At 40.3% G+C, this 26316-nt stretch overlaps 1 protein-coding gene across 1 annotated transcript in view; it reads left to right on the forward strand.

The window, feature by feature from the left end:
• Nucleotides 1–26316, forward strand: part of Ccpg1 (cell cycle progression 1) — a 43394-nt gene that overhangs the window by 6329 nt on the left and 10749 nt on the right. The window contains exons 2-6 of the mRNA XM_013009951.1: nt 7575–7643; nt 10182–10296; nt 12478–12560; nt 13249–13450; nt 21270–21525. Coding sequence (XP_012865405.1) covers nt 7584–7643; nt 10182–10296; nt 12478–12560; nt 13249–13450; nt 21270–21525 — 716 coding nt within the window. The 5' untranslated portion in view covers nt 7575–7583. The remainder of the gene's footprint in view (nt 1–7574; nt 7644–10181; nt 10297–12477; nt 12561–13248; nt 13451–21269; nt 21526–26316) is intronic.

Genomic DNA, 26316 nt, shown 5'->3' on the forward strand with positions numbered 1-26316 from the left:
TATATATATATATATATATATATAGTTTTACTTGCTCTAGCACTGCAAGTTTTAGGAGTGATTTGTCCTTTTCGAAGGTGCGTTCCCCCAAGTCACTGTTACCGCATCCTGGCCTAAGGTTAAAATCTTGGTGTTCCTCCCCGCCCTCTCCCTCTCCCTTTCCCCCCTCCCTCCGCATATTTACCATATGAATAGTTAACTCCTTCTGGAGTTGAGGTCACTGGCTGGCATCTACGGAAGTGTGAGTTTTAACCACTTCCCAGTTAAAGCTGCTGGGGAGCCTGAAGTCTTAGACAACTCCCTTCGAAGCCTGAGGCCGGAGGGTCTCTAGTTGGAGGCCCCCAGCCTAGGCAATTTAGCCCCAAAATGAAAGGGTCTGGGGGATATAGTTTGCCAACGAAGTATTCCCCTAGCTTGGGGGGCTCTGGGTTCAATCTCTAGTACAAAACCCCCACAAAACCTGGAATCAGTTTTGTACACTAAACCATAGAGCAGGTGGTTGTATTTGTTTTGTTTTCTCTTTTGTGCTTGCTTGTGTGTGCAACGCCAATCTTCACTGAGTAGGTGTTGTTCCTTAGCCTTTTGTGCTCAAGATTAACACTAACACTTGACCCACAGCTGCACTTGTGGCCTTATGGTGGTTAATTGGAGATGGACTTTGCTGCCCAGGCTGGATTCGAACCAAGATCCTCACATTTCAGTTTCCTGAGTAGCTAGGATTACAGGTGTGAGCCATTGTGGTCCTGCCCTATGCCATTATTATAACATTGAATAATTTGAGTACTGTATTCTACATGTGTAATAATTTGTACCCCTTTTTTGGGGGGGGTCCGGTCGTCGGGCCTGAACTCACTCAGGGCCTTGGCGCTGTCCCTCAGCTCTTTAGCTCAAGGCTAGCGCTCTACCACTTGAGCCATAGCACCATTTCCAGCTTTTTTCTTTTTGCTTATGTGGTGCTGAGAAATCGAACCCAGGGCTTCATGCATGCAAGGCAAGCGCTCTACCACTGAGCCACCTTCCCAGCCCCTTGTTTTTGTTTTTTTTATCCATTTATTGGATATGGATACATAGGTTGCATATTGGTTACTTAGCCCATATTTTGACCTTTCTCCCTCCCTTCCTTTTTTTCCTTTCTTTTTTTGTCAGTCATGGGGCCTGAACTCTGGGCCTGGGCACTGTCCCTCAGCTCTTCAGCTCAAGGCTAGTACTCTCCCACTTGAGCCCCAGTGCCACTTCTAGCTTTTTCTGCTTCTGGGGTGCTGAGGAATCGAACCCAGGGCCTCTGCATGCAAGGCAAGCACTGCACCACTGAGCCACTTTCCCAGCCCTTTTGATTTTTCTTTAAGAACATTATTTCTTTTTTAGCCAGTCCTGGAGCTTGAACTAAGGACCTGGGCACTGTACCTGAGCCTCTCAAGGCTAGCACTCTACTACTTGAGCCACAGCACCACTTCCAGCTTTTTCTGTTTGTGTGGTACTGAGGAACCCAGGGCTTCATGCATTCTTGGCAAACACTCTACCAGTAAACCACATTCTCAGCCCTAAGAACAATATTTCATAAGAATAGTTATATGTCTTTGTGCCATTATCATCTTTGAAAAAAATTGAGATTTACCCCAATCAATCCTGTGTGTCCGTTTACTTGGAACAAAACATGTATTCTGAAGCTTGTTGTTCAGTTGGTTTTTGTGCAGTAGTATTTTAGGTTCTCTGCTTTGGAGGTACCCTCTCCAAATTTCACTATTCCTCCCGGCCGCCCATTTCATACCTTTATTGTTAAAGTAGTTTTTTCTAAAAATGTTGAACACAGGCAACACTGGCAAGGCTGGTAAGCCTCCCCCCCCCAGTATTTTGAAACAGGAAATGCAATGCAGACTCATCCAACTATACAGAACCACTACAGGCAGAATTGTGTCTGTGTTTGTGCGGTTAAGGTAAGGAAGTTGCCTTGTTGTAAGTAATAACTATTTTTTAAGAACTCTCTCTTCTGATACTTTGCAATTTTGACTAGATTAAAAGTCAGAAACAAGTTGGCTTCAGAAGCCTTTTCTGGGTAAACTTAGCCAAATTATTTTTCATTTTGAATACTAAGATGAAATTTAGCCATATGTGTGCAGAATTGCATGTAACTAATACATTTTTAGGGATTTTTTTCTCCCTCAGTCCTGGGGCCTGAACTCAGGGCCAGGGCACTGTCCCTGAGCATCTTTTGTTCAAGTCTAGCAATCTACCACTTCAGCCACAGTGTCACTTCTGGCTTTTTCTGTTTATGTGGTACTGAGGAATGGGCTTCATGCTTGCTAGGAAAGCTCTCTACCACTAAGTCACATTCCCAGCCCATTTAGGGATTTTTTTTAAGGCTTTATTGTAAAAAATTTTTAAAAGAACTTACAGGGTATTCTGAGGAAGTATTGGAACATAAGTAATAAGAGTTAGAAATTTTTCTCTTTAATCACTGGAAGCCACAAATGGAATTCTTTATACTTGTCCATAAATCACTATCTTTTACTATCTTTCTGAAACCTTCTGGATAAATAGCAACACCACAATGAAATGAACAGTACTGGAATATGGGAATCAGAAGGCTTAATGAGTTATAAATAATAGCTAGTTGCCTTCCTGGGATATTTGTGAAGATGATATCAGATATGCAAATGAGTTCATTTTGTAAGTGGCAGACTAATCTACCTACTAAAAGTATTTTTGGACTACATAAGTGACATTTATTTACATAAGGAATATTACACATTTGAAGTGTGATGCCTTGATGTGCTACATATTATTTGATGGGCAAGCTTGAAAAAAATCAAAAGGGGCTTCATTTGATCTTTTGGTAGCACTTGGTATACTATTTTCACTGTTGAGGAAAACCTGGCTTTTCTCCTGACAATGACTTTGCACTCTGCTGTAATAAAGGCTCTGAAATTGTAATGTGCTTTTCTGGTTAGGCCTTTAATTTTTGTTTTAATCTCATGTTGAAAAGTGTGAGAGAGATCATTTGTCTGACAGGAAGTGGCTCTCTCTCTTTTTTAGGCTCTAAAATGGGCTTTTAGTTTACCTCATGAACAGACTACATTAAATAGGAAGTCAGGTTCTCAGGAGAGGTTCTTAGTAGTTTTAACACCTTCTGGGCAGATTATCCCTAGCCATCTGACTTTTTGGCTAGCTTCAGGTTAACTTGACCCTAGAATATTCATGTTAAATAGTCTTAGAAATTTAAAGTAATTAATAGCTTAGTGAATATAGTAAATGAAAGTAAAAGGCAAACAAATGAATAAAATGTGCTGATTGCTAATGACCTTTATAAAGTCATTATTACAGATTATCAACTAATTTTGTTGTTGTTGTTTTGTCATCTTTGGGCTTGAACTCTGGGCCTGAGCACTGTCCCTGAGCTCTTCAGCTCAAGGCGTGCGCTCTACCACTTAAGCCACAGTGCCACTTCTGGTTTTCTGGCAGTTAATTGGAGATAAGAGTCTCTTGGACTTTCCAAGCCCAGCTGGCTTTGAACAGAGAGCCTCAGATCTCAGCCTCCTGAGTAGCTAGGATTACTGGCATGAGCCACTGGCACCCAGCCTATCAACTGATTTTATAGATGATAAATACTTACTAGTATTACCACTAGAAAGTAACAGTGCATGCACTCTATTCTGTAATCAGGTATGCAAACTTTTTTTTTTGTTGTTGTTGGTCATGGGGCTTGAACTCTGGGCTTAGGCTCTTCAGCTCAAGGCTAATGCTCTACCACTTGAGCCTCCGTGCCACTTCCAGTTTTCTGAGTGGAGATAAGAGTCTCACGGACTTTCCTGCCCAGGCTGGCAAAAACCGTGATAGTCAGATCGGATCTCAGCCTCCTGAGTAGCAAGGGTACAGGCATGAGCCACTGGGCCTGGCAAGATAATGCAAATCTTAACAAATGCAATATTCTCCCTCCTCCCCACCCCCATGTGGGGCTTGAACTCTGAGTCTGAGCACTGTCCCTCAGCTCTTCAGCTCAAGGCAAGCACTTATCACTTGCTATAGCTCCACTTCCGGTTTTCTAGTGGTTTGTTGGAGATAGGAGTCTCACAGTCTTTCCTGCCCAGGCTGGCTTTGAACTGCGATCCTCAGATCTCAGCCTCCTGAGTAGCTAGGATTACAGGTGTGAGCCACCGGTGCTCAGCAAATGCAATATTCTTAAATGGAAGACAACTATTAGAAAATTAAATTATCATTTTGTGAAAAAGATATTTGAAATAAAAAAGGATGTGTTTATTTTTATCCAGTTAGAACAACTCTACATTAAAAAAAATTGTTAATAAAATATAACACTGAGCCATAATCCAATAGTTGTTGTTATTTCTCTGTTAAAAAAAAAAAGTGCGTGCGTGTGTAAAAATAATGAAGCCTGGAGGCTTCCTAGTACCCCTGAGGGCAGAATAAACTTGTCTATCTCTCTACCCAATAATAGTCTTTGCAAGCTTTTTCAAAATTGAGTTCCTTGGGGAACTCAGGATCTTTCTTTCATTGAAAGAATATTTGCTGGTATCTCAGTTTCTTCTAGTTTACTCACTTTATTTCAAACTTTTTTTTTTTTTTTTTGGTCGGTTCTGGGGCCTGAACGCTGGGCCTGGGTGCTGTCCCTCAGCTCTTCAGCTCAAGGCTAGTGCTCTACCACTTGAGCCACAGCACCACTTCTGGCTTTTTGTGCTTATGTGGTGCTGATGAATCAAACCCAGGGCCTCATGCATGCAAGGCAAGCGCTCTATCACTGAGCCACCTTCCCAGCCCTATGTCAAACTTTAACAGAGGTAGGGTTTTCAGTCCTCAAATAAGGCACTAGTGGGTTTTGTTTCCTAATTTCAGAGGTTGTTACATGGGAGAAGGAAACTTAGGAAGTAATGCTTTATTGATTCACTTCTACAGAAGTTATTTTCTAGATCGAGATAATTTGCTACGTAACAGTATTACTGCCTCTTTCTGAACATGGATAAAGTGAATTTATTCCTCCTCTGAGAGGGTGTTTCTCTACCCCATTATGCCTAGAAGAGCCAGCTTACCATGGACTGGTTGTCTTTATTTTTATGATGCACATAACCTTGAAGTTGGCATTTCTGCACTGTGAACTCAGCCAGCCATGTGTGTCTCTTTTTGAGATAGGTCCTTGCTGTGTAGGCCAGGCTGTCCTGGAACTCATTTATCTAGCCCAGCCTGGCCTCAAACTTCCCCATCTCCACCAGTCTCCTAGGTTCTGAAATAATAGATGTGTACCGCTGTACCACACCTGGTTTTAGTAAACATTTATTTTGTTGGTCGTGGGCCTTGAACTCTGGGCCTGGGCACAGACCCTTAGTTCTTCAGCTCAAGGCAAGATAAGACTTTCCTGCCCCAGCTGGCTTTGAACTGTGATCCTCAGGGCTCCACCTCTTGAGTAGCTAAGATTACTGGCGCCTGGCTCCAAGAGGCCTTTCTTTTTTTTTTGGTCAGTCGTGGGGCCTGAACTCTGGGCCTGGGCGCTGCCCCTCAGCTCTTCAGCTTAAGGCTAGCGCTCTACCCCCTGAACCACAGCACCACTTCTGGTTTTTTCTGCTTATGTGGTGCTGAGGAATCGAACCCAGGGCCTCATGCATGCAAGGCAAGCACTCTACCACTAAGCCGCCTTCCCAGCCCCTCTAAGAGGCCTTTCTAACCACTGTATTGTATATTCTAATTCCTGCCGCCCTCTCCTTTGGAACTTGTGAACAATTAGTTGGTCACATCTGGAAAGTAAACTGTCTTTTTTCTTTCTTCTGGTTTTGATACTGGGGCTTGAAACTCAGGGCCTCACACTTTGTTTTTCCTCAAGGCTGGTGCTCTATCTATCTACAGCTCTACTTTAGCTTTTTGTTAGGTAATTGGAGTCTCCTGAATTTTTGTCTGCCTAGGCTGGCTTTGAACCATAATCCTCATATCTCAGCTTCCTAAATAACTTGGATCATAGATGAGAGTTACCAGTGATAGGCTAAGTTGTCTTTAGAGCAGTTTTGTTTTTTTTTTTTAATTTTCCTTCTAGTTTCTTCTTAGTACTTGGCATTGTTCAAGGCAGAGTAAGCTCGGTGAATACTTGTTGAATGGTGACTACAGTATTAAATGCTCCAAAGATGTCTCTAGGATTCTTCCTTGTTGGATAGAAATTAGAAAGTTAATTAGAAAGATTGTAAAAGCATTTTCATTAGTTACATCAATATCTTTCTCAAGTGAAATGATGGCATTTTCACAGCTGGGGAGATGAAAGGTGCAGAACCTTGGAAAAGTATATTGAAGCACTTTTGACGGCCCTCTCATCTCACCTGGCTCTGGGGTCCTTTGCCTACAGGCTATTGGTTGTTTTTCTTCGGAATTTCAGAATTATGGGATAATAGTGGCCCACATTCTTCTCCATCATGTGTAATTCTAGAAGATGTGGAAATGGAAACTTGACATCCGTACATAGTAAAATGTAGTGACTCAGCAATGATGAGGGGTACCATCTTATCAGGTAACTAGTTCCAGTTACTTTTAATGAGGCAAGAGTAATTTTTTTTAGTTTTACAAATTAAGTATGGTTTATTTCGTTGTGGGACAGGGGCTAACTATGTAGCTAGCCCAGGCCAGCCCTAGAACTTGCACTGAAGCCCAGGCAGTCCTGCAGGCCATTACTGCTGGTATCTCTTTTTTTTGGGGGGGGGGCCCGGTTGTGGGGCCTGAATTCTGGGCCTGGGCGCTGTCCCTCAGCTCTTCAGCTCAAGGCTAGCGCTCTACCACTTGAGCCACAGCGCCACTTCTGGCTTTTTTCTTTTTTCTTATGTGGTGCTGAGGAATCAAACCCAGGGCCTCATGCATGCAAGGCAAGCGCTCTACCACTGAGCCACCTTCCCAGCCCTGCTGGTATCTCTTCTGCACTGCATTGACCTGCTTCTCAGAGTGGAATTTGGTTCTCCTGCCCCTTCCACTCTGCGCCATCATATTCTACATTTTCTTTCACATTACTCACTCTCTTGCTGGGTTGATTACTTGCTTGCTGGCTGCCTGGCTGTCTGGCTTGCTACTTCCTTCTCCTTCTCTTTCTCTCCCTTTCTCCCTCTTTCTCATTCTCTTTTCTTCTTCTTCTTTTTTTTTTTTTTTTTTGCTGGTCCTGGGGCTTGAGGGCCTGGGCTCTGTCCCTGAGCTTTTTGCTCAAGGCTGACACACTACCATTTGAGCTACAGCTCCGCTTTAGGCTTTTTTGTAATTGGAGATAAGAGAGGTACTTCAGACCTTGATCCTCAGATCTTAGCTTTTGAGTAGGTAGGATTACAGGCATGAGTCACTGGTGCCCACCCTGCATTTCCTTTATTTCAACAATTTAACTGTCCATATTATTATAGATCAGGAGGGTCTCTTTGTCATCAAAGGGGTATTTGGTCTGTAAGTATGAAGTCAAATGTCATATGGTAAATCTATGTATGAGTGGGTTGTCTCGGTTTTATCTGAAGGTCAGTAAGCCACCTTTCATAGTTGGTAGCACCTGGAATAAGAGCTTCCTATAGAATGTTTAAAAAATGGTACCACAAGTCAATATGTTCTTGTATTTGTAGACCTAAAAAATGTCTGAAAATTCCAGTGACAGTGATTCATCTTGTGGCTGGACGGTCATCAATCATGAGGTAAGTTATTTATACTTCTTATGAGGCAGTTTGTAATTTTAGTGTTAGCAGTGTTATAAACTGTTCTTTGAAGGCCTATATTTTTATGTATTTAAAGTAAATGTATCAGGGTAGCTTGAACATTTTCCCTTCAATATTAGATCTGACTGGTGAAAGCTCCTCCCAGGTTAGTTGATATCTTCTATATAATTGTACATAGTTTTCCTAGCTTTGAGACGTTTGGCAGCTGCTTATTGAGTCTTGTTATTGATAGGCCTTGTCCTTGGCCTATATTCTCACAATTTTTAAGAAGTGCCCTGTGAGCCAGGTGCTAGTGGCTCATGCCTGTAAATAGCTACGTAGGAGGCTAAGATTTGAGGATCTCAGCAAGCCCAGCAGGAAAGTTCATGAGACTCCAGTTAACCACCAAAAAGCCAGAAGTGGAAAAAAGTAGAGAATGTAAGGCCCTGGTGTGTTGAAGCCCCAGAACCAGCACCAAACAAAAGGGGGATTGGGCCTGTAATATAGATTATTTCAATTCTTTCTTGGAGGTAGGTTTTGGCCAGGACAGAGTCACACTATATTGATCTTTAATTTGTGATACTTAGCCTCATGAGTGCTGGGATTATAAGTACCTACCACCATGTTTTGCACTCATTCTCTCTCCTTTTTGGCAGCAGTTAGATTTGAACTCAGGACCTTGTGCTTGTTGTACATGTCTCTGAGCCATGTCTACTTAGGCTTTCTGCTGGTTATTTTGGAGATGGAGCCTAGCTAACTTTCCTTCTGCCTACCTAGTTTAGCCTCCAACTGCTAGGATTACAGGCCTGAATAACTGATGCCTATCTCATTCTTGTTTTACAGTTGTGAAGACTAAGTGTTAGAAAAGTTAGTTCAGTAATTTGGCTGAGTGTATAGCTAGAAAATTGACCAGACTGTCAGTAAAATGGAGAACGTCTGTTTATGTTGTATTATAACAACTTGATAGGACCTTAGGGCTAGAACTGTCACCAAATAAGCTTTATATAGCATGATGCACACAATATACATAACTAGAACGTAATAAGCATTGGTTTATTTTCTCAAACTGATAATATATATATATATATATATATATTTATAGAAAATGAAGAGAAGTCAGGATTGTGGCTCATGCCTATAATCTTAGCACCTTAGGAGGCTAAGATCAGAGGATTATAGTTAGAAGTCAGCCTGGACAGGGAAGTCCTTAAGATTCTCTCCAATAAAATAGCAAAAATAATGGACTCGAAGTACGGTACCAAAAATAAAAAGAAAAATACAAGCCCCAGATATTGCTATGCTTCAAAGGGAAGGTCATCAAATCCAAAGTAGGTTGGTTCAGTTAAGTCCATAGAAGCTTATGGCAGGGAAACATCAGAATAAATTCTCAGGTTTGAAATTTGTGTCAAGTGGGTCGAGAAACAAAATGCCTATGCTATTTGATGAACACATAAAATACATTTGAATCTCAGAAATGGTGTGTGTGTGCACGCGGGCATACGTAAGTGTGTCTGCATGAGTGAGCACGCACTCTCACAAGCTTGAATGTAGGGCTAGGCACTATCCCTGAGCTTTTTTGGCTCAAGGCTAGTGTTCTACCACTTGAGCCACAGTTCTGCTTCCAACTTTTGGATGCTTAATTGGAGATAAGAATCTCATGCACTTTCCTGCCTGGGCTGACTAGAAACCATGATGCTCGGATCTCAGCTTCCTGAATAGCTAGGATTGCAGGCATAAGGTGTTATAGAATATAAAAAATTAAAATTTGCAACTCATTCAAAGATAAAACCACATGCAAATAAACCTTTTTTTTTTTGGCCAGTCCTGGGGCTTGAACTCAGGGATTGGGCGCTGTTCCTGAGCTGCTTTTTTCAAGGCTAGTACTCTTTAACACTTGAGCCACAGTGCCACATTTGGCTTTTTCTGTTTATGTGGTACTGAGGAATGGAATCCAGGGCTTCATACACAGCACTCTTACTACTACTAAGCCATATTCCCAGCTTAAACAAACTTTCCTTTTTTTTCCCCCCAGTTGTGGGGCCTGAGCTCTGGGCCTGGGCACTGTCCCTCAGCTTTCTAGCTCAAGGCTAGCGCTCTACCACTTGAGCCACAGCGCCGCTTCTGGCTTTTCTGCTTATGTGGTGCTGAGGAATCCAATTCAGGGCTTCATGCATACAAGGCAAGCACTCTATCACTGAGTCACCTTCCCAGCCCCAACACTATTTCCTATAGCATATAAACCAGAACTATTTTTTGTGTGCCACCAGGGCCTCTTTGCTTCACTTTTTTACTCTTAGGCCTGTGCTCTTCCACTTGAGCCATGTGTCTAATTGAAGCTCTTTTGCTAGTTAATTGGAGATAAAAGTCTCTTAAATTTGTCTGCTCAGACTTGCTTTGAACTTGGATTATAGGTGTAAGCCTTTGGCATCCAGCTAGGACTTCTGATTTTTGGAAGCATTTCCATGCAATCACATCCAGCAATAATATATAATATGCAATAATATACAAATAACTGAACGATAATCACTTTTTCCCTAGGGGTCTGATGTAGAGATGATGAATTCTGTCTCTGGCAGTGACAGCTGTGAGCTTATCCCAGAATGTTCATCTCTAGAGCAAGAGGAAGTACAATTACTGCAGATAGAGCAGGGAGGTAAGTGGTTAAATTCTTTTTTTGTTGTTGTTGGTGGTGGTGGTGGGGCTTGAACTCTGGGCCTGGGTGCTATGCCCCAGCTCTTCAGCTCAAGGCTAGTACTGTTCCACTTGAGCTACAGCGCCACTTCCAGTTTTCTGGTGGTTTATTGGAGATAAGATGGACTTTCTTGCCCAGGCTGGCTTTGAACCATGATCCTCAGATCTCAGCCTCCTGAGTAGCTAGGATTACTGGTGTGAGCCATTGGTGCCCAGCTTGTGAGTGGTTAAATTTTAACTTCTTAAAACCTTTGGATGTCTGAATGACATTGTGAGTTTTGTGTGGTCAGCCTTTCTGGCTAATGATGCAGTGGTCAGGTCATGAAGAACTAAAATTATTAAGTGCAGATTAGTTGGCACTGAAGTATGGGTTTAGAGAAGTCAAGGCAGGGCCCAGTCCCCTCTCTGCTCTAAGGGCTTGTTATATAGATATGTAATTTGTTACCAGTGACTACTATTACATGGATTATGGTGAATTGACACTTGATGTCAAATGCAATTTGTTTGCCATTATTAATGTTATGGCTAAGAAAGAGATTAAACTCTTTCCAGTGATCATGTATAGAGTATTTGCCTTTGAATTTGATGAAATGGCCAGGTACCGATGGCTCACACCTTTAATCGTAGATACTCGGGAGGCTGAGATCTGAGGATTGCTGTTCAAAGACAGCCCCGGGGGGAAAGGCCGAGAAACTTTATCTACAATTTAACCACCAGAAACTGGAAGTGGTGTAGTGGCTCAACTGGTATAGCACTAGCCTTGAGCTGAAGAGCTGAAGGACAGTACCCAGGCCCAGAGTTCTAGCGCCAATATCTTCAGAAAAAGAATTTGATGAAATGGTATTTTGCCATGTAGTTTCATGTGGTTGTGAGATATATATCTATATATCTATATCTATATCTGTATATATATTTGAAGCCCACATTATTTATATAAATACAACTCTTAATAATTACCTCATAATCTTCTTATATTCTTAAATCTTAAAAAGAATTGAATTAAAATATAAAGTAACTATATAACTGTAGAGAATAAAGTAACTGCATCAGGGTCAAAAATAGAAATTGTATACACTGGACAAATGAGTGTATTTTTTTTCTTTTGAGACAGTTTCCTTATGTTGTGGCTAGCTTCAAATCCGTGGTTCTACTATATCAGACTCCCAGGTGTTGAGCTGGCTTCAAAACTACCATCCTCATATCTGCCTTCTGAGTAGTTAGGTATGAGCCAGCTTCCAAGAGTCTCTCTAGCTCTAATCCAGAAGTAGAGGCAAAGCTCAAGTGGTAGAGCACCAACCTATGCCAGCTTTGGGGATAGAGGAAGCTGAGCAAGAACATGAGGCCCTAAGTACCAATATGGGGCATGGCAGGGGGAGGGGGGGCAGAACTCATTGTCTAGTGTATATACAATACATACATGTGTATAAGGTATAAGTATAGTATAAGCAAACTTTTTTTTGTTTGCATGGAGAGTGTTGTTGGTTCTTAAGTAATGATGAATGAACTTTTTTTTTTTTTTTGGTCCGATTGTGGGTCCTGAACTCTGGGCCTGGGTGCGGTCCCTCAGCCCTTCAGCTCAAGGCTAGCACTCTACCACTTGAGCCACAGTGCCAATTCTGGCTTTTTTTTTTTTTTTTTGCTTATGTGGTGCTGAGGAATTGAACCCAGGGCTTCATGCATGCAAGGCAAGCACGCTACCACTGAGCCATCTTCCCAGCCCATGATGAATGAACTTTTAAGCAGGAAATGTTCTCCCTGGTATCTAAAAGTACATGTTCTTAGTTCTTATCTTGGGTTAAGTAATTTTGTTATTACAACAGAGCTTTTATTTAGTCAGATTAGTTTTCATTTAAGTTCTTAATAGATTCTAAATGAGTGCAGTTCAGTGTCTTAAATTGTCTCTTAATTTGTAATAATTATAATCTCTTAGTAAGAGTAGAGTGGCTTAGAATTAATAATACATTAAATTCCCTTGAACATATTGGAAATAGATTTTTTTGTGTACCCTGACTTACATAGGCTACAAAAAGTCAAGAAGTATTTTAAAGAATTCTGTACTGTATTATACAGCTTTAGGAAATAAAGTTTGAAGAGTTATTAATAGGAAAAAAAGATAAATTTATTGATCCTTGTGTTCTATCAGGAAGCAGCCAAAGCCAAAATGAGACACTGTTACTGGGAGAAACTGCTTTTCCTGCTTTGGAACAAATTATATCAGCAATTGAGGTAAATTGAGGTATTTTTCTCTGAATGTATGATAAACAATATCCATAGAGAATATTAATTGAAGTCTCAATTCTAGTTGTGGATTTATTCCTATTTGAATTATAAGCACATTTAATGGAAAAATTTGTCAGTTTTAATGTTAAACTGTATTGGGGGTCATGCCCATAACCTTGTATGTACTTGCTAAGAATGCACTCTGCCACTGGGCTCCATCCTTGGCTCTGTCTTCTAATTTAGAAAAGTCATGTGTTTTATGCATTATTTCCGTTATGTTAAAATTTTTAATATTCAACCATGCATATCCAAAATGTTGTCATTTCAAGAGTTAAGCAATATGCAATATTATATGATATTTTCCTTTTTTTTTTCTTTTTCTGCATGAAATTTTTCCTGTGTATTTCACTCATGGTTGCATACCATGATAGGAATTCCACAGCCTTGCTACTGTGCGGTCCTTTACTGGCTGGGTAGGCATCATGTCTTTAGGAGTTGACAGTGGTCAAGCCCTTGTCCACTGTCTGTGAATTCAATCCCCAATACTGAAAAGAAGAAATACAAAAGAAATTATACTTCATTTTCACCTCATACTTTCATAATACTAGGAACCATTATATATTTTAAATTGCACAGAAAATATAAGACTCAAATAATGATTGGATTTACTGTCTGTAATTTTGTGACTTCTTAGGTAGAAGAAACGAAGTCACCTGAACACAATGTCTATTTTGGAACTGCCAGTGATGACTCTGATATTGTTACCCTTGAGCCACCTAAGTTAGAAGAAACTGAAAGTCAAGAGGTTCTGGTTGCTGAGGAGGCACACAATTCTGATGACTTTCACATGGGCTCCTCCTTGAGCAGCCAGTATGCATTCTGCCAGCCAGAAACTGGTAAGACCTATGTAAAGGTAGCACATGGATATAACACTCAACCACTTATTTTTGTATCATGTTTTCTAATTCTAGCTCTCAACTTTTGGATATATTTCAGTGAGAATTAAAAAAAAAATTTTGTTTATTTTTTGTTTTTATGTGGTACCAAGCACAGAAGGGGTAGGCAAGCACTCAACCACTAAGTCACATTCCCAGCTCCAAAACTCAAATCAAAAAATAAAATCTACTAGATTTGATGTTTTCCTTGTCACTATGGCCCTAGAGTAAAGCATTATTTTGTCTTGACTATACCCTCTTTTCCTTTTTCCTTGTTTTGTGAAGATTAAAACAAGGTCCTTATGCTAGATAAGCACTCAACCATTGAGCTACACTCCAGCCATACATAGTATTTCTTCCATTTCCTCATCTTTTTATTCAAAAAAAATTTTTTTAAGTGTTTGGGTTTTGGTAGCCTTGAGGTTTGAATGCAGAGTTGTATTTGCCAGCCAGGCACTCTACCACTAGAACCACATTTCTGACTCTGCTTTAGTTGTTTTTCAGATGGCATCTCTTAGTTTTTTCTTTGGCTGGCTTATCCCAAATGATGTTCTTTTGTGTGTATGCGTGTGTGTTTGTGTTTGTGTGTCAGTCGTGGGACCTGAACTCTGGGTATGGGTGCTGTCCCTCAGCTTTTCAGCTCAAGCTAGCCCTCTACCTCTTGAGCTACAACGCCACTTCTGGCTTTTTCTGCTTATATAGTGCTGAGGAATTGAACCCAGGGCCTCATGCATGTAAGGCAAGCACTCTACCACTGAGCCACCTTCCCAGCCCCATGATGATGTTTCTTTTTTTTTTTTTTTTGGCCTCTTACACTTTTTAATTTAAAGTAATAACCAAGATTAGTTGATAGAGCTAAATGGTGCTGAGGAAGCGAACCCAGGGCCTCATGCATGCAAGGCAAGCGCTCTACCTCTGAGCCACCTTCCCAGCCCCATGATGATGTTTCTTAAGCCTCCTGTGTAACTGGGATGATAGACACATGCCACAAAGTTTTGTTGTTGTTTATTTGTTTGAGATGATGGAGTCTTGCAAACTTTGCTCTGTTGGGTCTTGGATCCTCCCAATTACCACTACTAGAAACAATTACATGCATGAGCTACCATGTTTGGAGCTCTCTTCCTGTATAGCCCAGATAAATTAAGTTCTAGGATTCCTGCTGCATTCAGATAGTTTTTCCCTCACCTTTTGGTTTGTTTGTTTATTTATTTATTTATTTTTTTGGTCGGTCATGGGGCTTGAACTCTGGGCTTTGACGCTGTCCCTCAGCTCTTCAGCTCAAGGCAAGCACTCTACCACTTGAGCTACAGTGCCACTTCTGGTTTTCTAGTGGTTTATTGGAGGTAGGAACCTCACAGTCTTTCCTGCCTGGGCTGGCTTTGAACCTCAATCCTCAGATCTCAGCCTCCTGAGTAGCTAGGATTATAGGCGTGAGCCACTGGCACCCGGCTGTTCATTTATTTTTAAAATAATTTTTTATTTAGATTAAGTAACTACATCAATTTCACAGGATTGTAGGATAGTGATACTTAAAGTAAAAATACATTTTAACCTTCACAAGGCAAGTTGTCATTATCTTGGTCTATAAAGTTTGTGAATTCTACAAGCTTTGATAGTACAACTTTTTCTTACATTAGGTGATAGGTACATTTCTTTTCCTTTGCTTAGTGTAAGCTGTTCTCTCTTACCCTCTTCTTCCCTCCCTCCTATCGCTGCCCTTGAGTTGCTTAGTTCGTTTTCATCAATGTCCAGTGCAGCTGGTGTACCTCTCTGTTGTATTTTTCCGTTTCCCTCTGATTCTGTGCCTTCCGCCTAGCTTCCCTCAGATGTAAATGTGTATATGTGTGTGTGTGTGTGTGTGTGTGTATGTGTATATATATATTTACCATGTATGAGGTCAAGAACATAGAATCATTTAGAAATTATATGACAAGTTAAGTAGATATCCTTTGTTTCTTGAGTCCTTTTTACTTTGTCATATCTCCTTGCATTTTGGATTTACCATCCACATATCAAGGAAACCATGTGCCATTTCTCTCTCTGATCTTGGCTTACCTCACTCTAAATGATTTGCTCTATTTCCATCCATTTCTCTATGAATGCCATTATTTTGTCCTTTCTAATGGCTGCATAATATTCCATTGTATATAGGTACCACAATTTTTGGATCCATTCATCTGTAGTGGGGCATCTGGGTTGTTTCCATATCTTGACTGTTGTGCATGTGTCCTCGTATCCTGGTTCCTGGTAGATGCCCAGGAGTGGTATGGCTGGGTCATAGAGGAGGTCTATATTTAGTTTTTGTGTGCGTGTTGCATTTTTTTATTGTGAAAATCCATACAGAGGGGTTACAATTACATGGGCAAGGTAATGAGTACATTTCATATTATATTTAGGTTTTCGAGGTACCTCCAGACTGCTTTCCAAAGTGGTTGTATTAGTTTACATTCCCACCAGCAATGCAATAGGGTTCCTCTTTCTCTGCATCCTCTCCAGCATTTGTTGTTGGCTGAATTTAGGATATGTGCCATTCTAACTGGGGTAAGGTAGTATATCAGGGTTGTTTTCATTTGCATTTCCTTTACAGCTGGGGATGATGAACATTTCCTCATGTGTTTCTTTGCCATTTTTATCTCTTCTTCTGAGAAGTGTTTCTCTAGTTCCCTTGCCCATTTAATGACTGGTTTTAGATTTGGGATGGATTAGTTTTTTGAGTTCTCTATATATAATAGATACTAGGCTTTTGTCTGATATGTTGTTGGTAAATATTTTTTCCCAATTGTTGGTTGTCTTTTTAGTTTGGCTGCTATGTCCTTAGCTGGGCAGAACTTTTTTTGTGTGTGTGTCGGTCATGGGGCTTGAACTCTGGGCTTGGGTGCTGTCTCTATGCTCTTCAGCTCAAGACCAGCACTCTACCATCTGAGCCACAGCAGCACTTCTGGTTTTCTAGTGGGTTATTGGAGATAAGAGTCTCACGGTCTTTCCTGCCTGGGCTGGCTTTGAACCACGATCTTCAGATCTCAGCTTCCTGAGTAGCTAGGATTACAGGCGTGAGCCACCGGTGCCCAGCTGGGTAGAACTTTTTATTTTAAGGTTGTTCTGTTTGTCGAGTCACTCCGATTTGTTGTAACCCTGGGACTCTGTTTAGGAAGTTCCTGCCTGTGCTATAAGTTTGAGTGTCTCTCTTATTCTGTGCTGCCGTAGTTTCAGATTTGATATTAAGGTCTTTAATACATTTTGAGTTGATGTTAGTACATGGTGATAGGTTGAGTTCCACTTTTATTTTTGGTTTGTTTATTTTATCCCTTTTTAAGAGTACACATGGAGCTGGGGTGCCAGTGGCTCACATCTGTAATTTGAGCTACTCAGGAGGCTAAGATCTGAGGGTTGTGATTCCAAGTCAGCCCAGGCTGGAAAGTCCATAAGATTTAGTCTCCAATTAACCACCAGAAAAACAAAAGTGGTGCTGTGGATTAAAGTGGGAGAGCATTAGCCTTGAGCAAAAAAGCTCAGGGACAGTATCCATGGAGAGTTCAAGCCCAACAACCAACAACAACAACAAAATGTTCACATGCGGGGTGGGGGAGGATAGGAGGGTAGGAATGTGGTTCAGTGGTAGAGTGCTTGCCTAGCATGCATGAAGCCCTGGGTTTGATTCCTTAGTACCACATAAACAGAAAAGGCTGAAAGTGATACTTTGGTTCAAGTGGTAGAGTACTAGCTTTGCGCAAAAGAAACTCAGGGACAGTGCCCAGGCCCTGAGTCCAAGCTCCACAAATTGGCCCCCCCCAAAAAAAAAGAAAAAAAAAGAAAGTACACATGGAATAGATGGAACTAGACATAGTGGTACAAACTTACAGTTCTTCCAGTGGCTCACGCCTGTAATCCTAGCTACTCAGGAGGCTGAAGTCTGAGGATTGTGGTTCAAAGCCATTCACAGACTTTCTATGAGACTCATGTCCAATAAACCCCTAGAAAACTGTAAGTGGCGCTATGGCTCAAGCGGTAGAGCCCTTGCCTTGAGCTGAAGAGCACAGGGACAGCGCCCAAGCCCAGAGTTCAAGCCCCATGACTGACAAAAAAAAACAAAAAAAGAAAAAAAACTATAGTTCTGGTCTTTTCTTTTTGTTTGTTTTGTTTTGCCAGTCCTGGGCACTGTCCATGAGCTTCTTTTTGCTCAAGGCTAGTATTCTACCACTTGAGCCAAAACGCTACTTCTAGCTTTTTCTGTTTATGTGGTGTTGAGGAATTGAACCCAGGTCTTTATGCATGCTTGGCAAGCACTCATAAGCCACATTCCTAGCCCCAAACCTATAGTTCTTAGGAACTTACATAGTTCTTAGGAACTTCTTGGGTTAAGTAATTTTGTTATTACAATGTAGAGCTTTTATTTAGTCAGATTAGCTTTTATTTGAGTTCTTAGATTCTAAATGAATGCAGTTTAATATCTCAAATTGTCTTTTAATTTGTAATATTTGCAATTTCTTAGCAAGAGTAGAGTGGCTTATAATTAATAATGCATTAAACCTACTTGAACATACGAGAAATAGATTTTTGTCTACCCTGATTTACATAGGCTACAAGAAGTGTTTTAAAGAAAGAATTCTATATTGTATAATACAATACAGCATTCAGAAGGCTGAGGGAAGCGTTTAAGATCAGCCTAGGGGGGCTGGGAAGGTGGCTCAGTGGTAGAGCGCTTGCCTTGCATGCATGAGGCCCTGGGTTCGATTCCTCAGCACCATGTAAGCAGGAAAAAAAAAAAAAAGATCAGCCTAGGTTACTCTCTTTAAAAAAAATGGGAAATGGAATCAGGGTAAGAAAGGTCCAAGGTGACATTGGACATATAAGAGGTCACACACAGCCTTTTCAGGAATTTGGACACATTATTTTAATGTTTACTTAGAGAATGCTTTTTTTTATTTTTTATTTTTTTATTTTATTTGTGAACATACTGTACAGAGGGGTTACAATTACATGGGCAGGATAATGCGTACATTTCTTACCAAGCATTTGCAGCCTCCTCCTTAGAGAATGCTTTTAAGACGAGAATTTTTCAGACTTAGTTATCTGGATTATTTTACTGTTTTATTTAAATCTATTATATTTATCCTTCCTAACAGAATAGTTCCAATAAACTAACAGTGCCTAACAGTGTGATCTGTTTTGATTATCTGTTCTGAGAAATGCAACATTAGGTAGTTTTCATCACTTCATGGAGCTAAGACTGTATGATGTGACTAGACAATATAGAGGCTAATAGGACCTCCCCCCATATATGATCTGTCATTATGTAGTATGATAGCTTCTTCTTCCCTTTCCCTTCTTATTTTCTACTTTGTTAATTTCATGCACTCATTGCTTAATTTGTTTTGTTTCCTACCCCTTTTTTCTTCATCCTTTGGCTTCTATAATAGTACTGTATTTTGGGCTCAGTTAAAGACTGCCTATTTTAGTGTGACCAACTTCAACTTTCCCAGAAGGCAAAGTTGGTAACTGTAGGAAAGTTTGTGTTGTGAATGTTTTTAAAATTTAGAAAGGTATGATTGTGCCAGGCGCCAGTGGCTAATGTCTGTAATCTTGGCTACACAGGAGGCTGAGATCTCTAGGGCAGTCTGGGCAGGAAAATTTGTGAGACTCTCACCCCAGTTAACCCCAAAAATCCAGAAGTAAAGCTATAGTTCAAGTGGTGGAATGCTAGCCTTGAACAAAAAAGGTCTGGGACAGCACCCAGGCCCTGAGTTCAAGACTAAGGACTGGCACATACACAGATAAAATAGACACAGATACAGACAGACTGGCACATACACAGATCAAATAGACACAGACAACACAGACAGACAGACAGACACACACACACATACACAAAGGTAAGATTATTTTAAACTTAGAATAGATGGCTGTGTTAAATAATAAAGTATTTTCAATTATTTTTCTCTTTTTGTTATATGTAATAAAGCTTTATACATCTTTTTTTCCTGTTTATTCACAAAAGAAAGGTGGTGGGAGAAGCTGTGGAAGATTCCCGAGTGCATAAGGGGCTGGGATGATCGGCTGAAGCACCATGCTCCTAGCCAACTCGCTTTCCAAGGTGGTCTGACTAAGTCCAGTCAGCTTCTCAAGAGCTGAGTGTGCCCGGTCACATTTACTTTTTACTAAGCGCTTTAAAAAATACCTGTTACTTGTGATACTCTGAGAGACGTTCAAAGTAGATTTTGTTTAATAAAAACAAAAGCTGGCTAAGCTTATTTGCATGCCTTTGCATTGCTTGCATCTTGGACTGCGGGCCAAATTACGCTTTAAAAGGAGCTTGAAAATAAAAATATTTCAGCGTAATTCTATGTATGGGTTAAAAAAGATGGAAGCATTAGATAAAGATGTATGTTTTAATATGAGGTAGGCTGATTTTGTGCAATATATTATGAAGGCAAAATGGGTAGTAGAACAACATTTAATTTGGAAATTTTGACAAATGTTTTGTTTATATGGTAATTATAGTTTTATGTCAGATAAAGTCTGGCCAAAATAATGCAGCCATGATTATGAATGCCTTTCTGTTATGTAATGTTTAAGTCTTTTTTTCCTCTTTGTCCAAGAAATGTAAACTCACACCTGAGGCCACAGCATCTCGGAAAAAACCTAGTGGTCAACATTAACCAGATAAACATGATGGGCATAAATAAGGGTCACACCCAAAAAAATCTCAATGGCATCTGTGTTACTAAATATTAGAAATATTCAGTAGTGACTTCTTTGTGTTTGTTATGTGAGAGCTGATTAAATTCAAATAGTACTAACCCACGTAACCAGCTTTCCTGTGGCATGGTTAGCCTGTCTTCTGAAAAATTGTTTTGCTTTTTTGAAGCATGAGATTTGCTTTGGAGCTTTAAATTAAGTTCTAGTTCACATTTTATCCCTACTTTTAGTGCTTTGCTTTTCTTGAAATTGGTCTAATGGGGATTATAATTGAGTGATTTTTCTTCTGTGAACCTATAGTTTGCTGAAATAAGGCACAGTATTAAGTCATACAATTGGGGAAAAGAAGTTGAAATGTCCAAGGAATGTTTCCTAAGCTTGCGATTTTTTATGTACTTTTTTCTTTCCTTCATTTGTTTTTCATAAGCAGTACCAGTCTAATCCTTAATTTTGGCGATAGCTCTTGTGTCACTTCCTCATGCTGACATATTTACTAGAGGGTAAAATTAAAAACCTTCTAGTAAGAGTGGCAGTCGAAGGGAAGGGCTCATCTAACTTCTGGAAGCCTATATTAGTAAACCATAGTGATTTGACCTTGATGGTGACCCCATAGGATAATGGGCAGGTACACTGAGGAAACTTTTGGTGGCTGTTTTATTTTGCAAGCTACAAGAACTGTTCGATGCCTTGTTGTGTTGCTTATCAGCAGTAGAGCTTACTTTTTTTTTTTGAAACTGAATAGCCAGGATTTTTTTTAAACTTGTGTTGTATGCCTCTGATTAGCAATGAAATACTAGGAGAATAAATTTATAAGATTCAGGAGGAAGATAGGTGATTATAACCCCCCCAGAAGAGTAGATATTTCCAATTAGAATATCTGTAACAGAGTCCTGTAATAGAGGTCTTTTTTGTTTCTGCTTATTTTGGTAAATTGAACATTTGTGTGTTGGTTTGTGTTGGTTTCATTTTTGGCTATCTCTTGTGTTAAAAGGCATGTAGGGATTGCATTAGTTACAGTAATTGTATTTCATGTGAAAGCTTTGCTAAAAATTTTAATGCCTGATTATCAACTTTTTTAAAATAGTATTTTCATCTCAGCCTAATGATGATGAATCAAGTAGTGATGAAACAAGTCATCAACCCTGTCCTGCCTATCGACGCCGCCGTGGGAGGAAGAAGACAGTTTCTACTTCAGAGTCTGAGGAACGGCTACTTGCCGAGCAAGAACATGAACCTTCTAAGGAGTTGAGTAAACGCCAGTTCAGTAGTGGTCTCAATAAGTGTGTTATTCTTGCTTTGGTCATTGCTATCAGCATGGGATTTGGACATTTCTATGGTAAGTATTTGAAAAGAAGTTAGATATAAAGTGATCCTTAGTATAGAGGAACTTACTAAGAGACGAGGAGCGAGGAGCCATGGTCTCTGTGCTCTCTGAATTATTAACTATATGACTATCAACTTGACTTAATCTGTTTTCTCATTTGGACAATGGAGGTAGTGCTGCCTAGCTCTGAATACTTTGTGTGTAAATGAAGGAGTAGTTATTAACAGATACAAGATCAGACCCCAGTTAGGTTGGCCAACAATGTGAATTTGAACAACAAATGTTGGCAGGGATGTGGGGGTAAAGGAACCCTACTGCACTGTTGATGGGAATATAAACTAATAAAACCACTCTGAACAGCATGCAGTTCCTCAAAAAACTAAACATAGACCTTCTCTATAAACCAGCCATACCATTCCTGGGCATCTATACTTAGAATATCATGAGCCAGGATGTGATAAAGACTTGCACATCCGTGTTCATTGCTGCACTATTCACAATAGCCAAGATATGGAAATAGTGCTGATGCCCTACAGTAGATGAGTGAGTCCAAAAAAATGTGGTACCTATACACAGTGGAATTTTACACAGCCATTAGAAAGAATTAAAAAAAAAAAGTCATTTGCAGGGAAATAGATGAAGCTAGAACAAATCATGTTAAGTGAAGCCATACTCAAAGAGACAAACCGCATGTTCCCTCTGATATGTGGAAATTAGATAAAAAAGACATTGAAATATGATAAATTATACCGGGTACTAGCTATAGTAAGACTACAAGAGAGAATATGCTTTTTTTTGGGGGTCGGTCGTGGGGCTTGAACTCTGGGCTTGGGCACTGTCCCTCAGCTCTTCAGCTCAAGGCAAGCGCTGTACCGCTTGAGCCACAGCGGCATTTCCAGTTTTCTAGTGGTTTATTGGACTTTCCTGCCTGGGCTGGCTTTGAACCATGATCCTCAGATCTCAGCCTCCTTAGTAGCTAGGATTACAGGTGTGAGCCACCAGTGCCCGGCTAAGAGAGGATATTCTTAAGAGAGAGCAATGCCTACGTGCCTTTTCATATTAACATAAAATTATATATATATATATATATGTGTGTGTGTACATACATATATATATATATATATATATACACACACAAATGAACTCTAATATACGGAAACAAGAGACCTTTATTTTCCCCATTTCATTTTTTATATTTGTATTTTTTGAAGATTCTGTCTTTTCCTTATGTATGGTATATTCATGTGTATATCTTCAGGAGGGTTGGGGGGGAGAGGACACTACTCAAGGGAAGAAGGGTGAAAAAGTACAGCAATAAGAGCTCACTGGACACTGGTGAAAGTGAAATATATAACGTGTGTGGAGATGGGAGGGAGACAAGGAACGTACTCATTACTTGACTCTAATTTCTTTGTGCATCATTTCTTTTTTTTTTTTTTTGGTCCTGGGGCTTGAACTCTGGGCCTGGGTGCTGTCCCTCAGCTCTTCAGCTCAAGGCGAGCGCTCTACCACTTGAGCTACAGCGCCACTTCCGGTTTTCTGGTGGTTTATTGGAGATAGGAGTCTCACAGTCTCTCCTGCCCGGGCTGGCTTTGAACTGTGATCCTCAGATCTCAGCCTCCTCAGTAGCTAGGATTACAGGCGTGAGCCACCAGCGCCCGGCTGTGCATCATTTCTATAATAAGTAAATTAGAAAAATATATAATATCAGGTACCTGTAGTTTATACCTGTAGTCCCAGCTGCTCATGTGACTGAGACAGAATTGTTTGACTGCCAAAGTTTGAAACCAGCATGGAGATCATAGCCAGATTGTGGCTCAGTAAGGATAAGAGCCAGCGGGGGAGGCTCATGCCTCTAACCTAACTACTTAGTTCACTGAGGTTGGGATCAGCTAGGTTTCAAGCCAGCCCTTGCAAAAAAAAAAAAATTAGTAGCTTATGAGACTTCATCTCAAATGGAAGAAGCTCAGCATGGAGGTATGCAGCTGTCATCTGAGAAGAGGAATTTTTTCTGTGTGGTATTACTGTTTTTCACATAGGAATCTAACTGTTGAGTCTTACTATGATTCTACAAAGACAGGAGTGTTTGACAAATCATACTTCGTTCTGTGGGACTGCGCGGGAGTATACTTTCCAAAGAAACGTCTTAGGTCTTGGCATATTCAGAGGTTTTTATTTTGTCTTACATAAACTATTTCTTTTGGTCCACATTATCTATGCTCATTCTGTTTTGCTATTTATTTTCAACATTTTTTTTTTTTTTATGAAGAACAATGTGTTCTTTTTTCTTTTTTCTTTTTTTTGTCTGTCCTGGGGCCTAAACTCTGGGCCTGGGCACTGTCCCTCAGCTCTTCAGCTCAAGGCTAGCGCTCTACCACTTGAGCTACAGTGTCACTTCCGGCTTTTTTTCTTTTTGCTTATGTGGTGCTGAGGAATCGAACTCAGGGCCTCATGCATGCAAGGCAAACGCTCTACCACTGAGCCACCGTCCCAGCCCAACAATGTGTTCTTTATGTGCTGTTTATGGAAAAGTTGTTAAACAACATTGTGTGATGTTAGCATAAACATTGTATGTGTGTGCGCGCGCACGCGGGTGGGGGCTTGAACTCAGGGCCTGGACACTTAGCTTTTTCACTGTGGGCTGGTCCTCTACCACATGAGCCACAGCTCTACTACTGCCTTTTGGTGGTTAGAGATGAGTCTCACAAACTTCCTGGTCTGGCTTTGAAACATTCTCAGAACTCAGACTTACGAGTAGCTAGAGTTACAGGTGTGAGTCACCAGCATCCAGCTCAGAATAAACTTAATGAGACAATCAATACTTGTTTTTTTTTAAAAAATAAGTATTTAGATTACTGATGGATGCCTGTTTGAATTTAATGCTGAGGCACTATGACTTGTATTCTCCCTTAAAGTTTGTAGTAATGAAGTTTGATTTGAAATATACATTTAACTTTATTGAGTAGCTTGGTCAGTTGTATTGATAAGATTTTCAGTGTGAATTTTTTCCTTTTACAGGTAAACATGAAGGTAACAAAGGAGGTCTTAACCCTTTTTCTTACTAAAAGCAAAAATTGAAAGTGATTTTTAAAATCTTACCAATTGCATGCTCTTTGAATGTTTTGTAGAAGTTCAGTTCAAAACAGTCCTTTCAAAAGTGAAAATTTTCATTTAGAATTTTGTTTGCTAGTAAAATTTATTTCAATAATGATAACCAATAAAGTAGTTATATAATTTCACTTGAGTGATACAGTGGTATATACTACTATATACAGTATAGAAAATTGGTTTAATAAAAATGTAAGACTCACCTTGAATGATCTTTCAACTTGATTACCACATTTTTTTCTGAACATTGGCCCTGATCTGAGTATTACTCTAGATTTGCTTGCAGAGCTAGTTTGAATTTCCCATTCACCTAATTTGTATCCCTAAGCAATCATTTGCATTATAAACTCCCAAGTATTGCTTAGAACATTCACCAGTCTTGGCTCTTTCTAAGTTCAGAGTATCCAGTGTACATTGGAAGAGAGAGCTCAGGATAATAAAATAGTGTACTTGGTTCAAATCTGAAAGTGTTTGTAAATACTTAAAATATATATGTATATGTATGAGTTACTTCCTTGCTCCTGTTGATTTGGTTTTCTTGTGTAGTTTCTGTAAGTATTGCTGAGTCTGTCATCAGGCAGTATATAAGTAGATGCTCAGTTATATAGCACACTTAACTGAATCACCCTAGGTACAGGATTTGAGTTAGGTCTGCTCTTAGCAAGCTAATAGGTAGAAGGAAAGAGAAATTTCAGCCAAGGACCTTAGTTTCAGAGGAAGAAACAAACTTTCTAGCTTTTGGAGCAGAGGGAAGATGGCTGGAGTACAGATGAGTTATTTAGAAATAATGGAGTAGGTGGGTGCTATTAGGCTATAAAACATCTTAGAATATGTGTAAAGAAGTTTATTTCGTGACAAGAATGAAAAAGTGAGAGAAAGTGCTGGCAGGTAAGTATGGCATGGAACAAACTGGAACAGCTAGCTGTGTAGCCAGAGATTTGCTGAGGAGGGCCTTGAGAATGTTAGTGGCAGCAAGGATCAATGGAAGTTAGTAAAGTGACTTTGAGGACTAACAAGGTAGGACTGAGCCTGGGGTATTGGTAGACTGTTCAATTCTAGGAAGTGTGCTGTTTGACTTTTGGGGTATCCAGGGAAGAGTTGCACTAGGTTATGAAGTAAATAGTTGAGAAGTGGAGTTTGAATGGTTTGTACTGAAATCATTGATGAATGGTTTAGAATAGTGCCTGAGCTTTGACACCTTCCTCCCTCTAAAGAAACTCCTAAAATGGTACCCAGAATCAACTACATGTGTTGTCCAGAAGCTCTTATAAGTGGTGGCAACTGCATCTCAAGCTGAGAAGTCATTCAGGAAGGACAAGCCAGTAAGCAGTATTTGTTGATATGACTAGCCCAAAAATTGTGCCTTGGAACTGGGTGCTGGCAGCTCATGCCTATAATCCTAGCTACTCAGGAAGCTGAGATCTGAGGATCCTGGTTCAAAGCCAGTAGGGGCAGAAAAGGCTGTGAGACTCCAATAAACCACCAGAAAACTGGAAGTGGTGCTGTGGCTCAAGTGGTAGAGCTTTAGCCTTGAGCTGAAGAGCTGAGGGATAGCGCTCAGGCCCAGAGTTCAAGCCCCAGGACTGACCAAAAATAAATAGTGCCGGGGCTGGGAAGGTGGCTCAGTGGTAGAGCGCTTGCCTTGCATGCATGAGGCCCTGGGTTGGATTCCTCAGCACCACATAAGCAAAAAGAAAAA

Source organism: Dipodomys ordii, unplaced genomic scaffold, assembly GCF_000151885.1.
Source record: "Dipodomys ordii isolate 6190 unplaced genomic scaffold, Dord_2.0 Scaffold11, whole genome shotgun sequence".
NCBI classification, from domain to species: Eukaryota; Metazoa; Chordata; class Mammalia; order Rodentia; family Heteromyidae; genus Dipodomys; species Dipodomys ordii.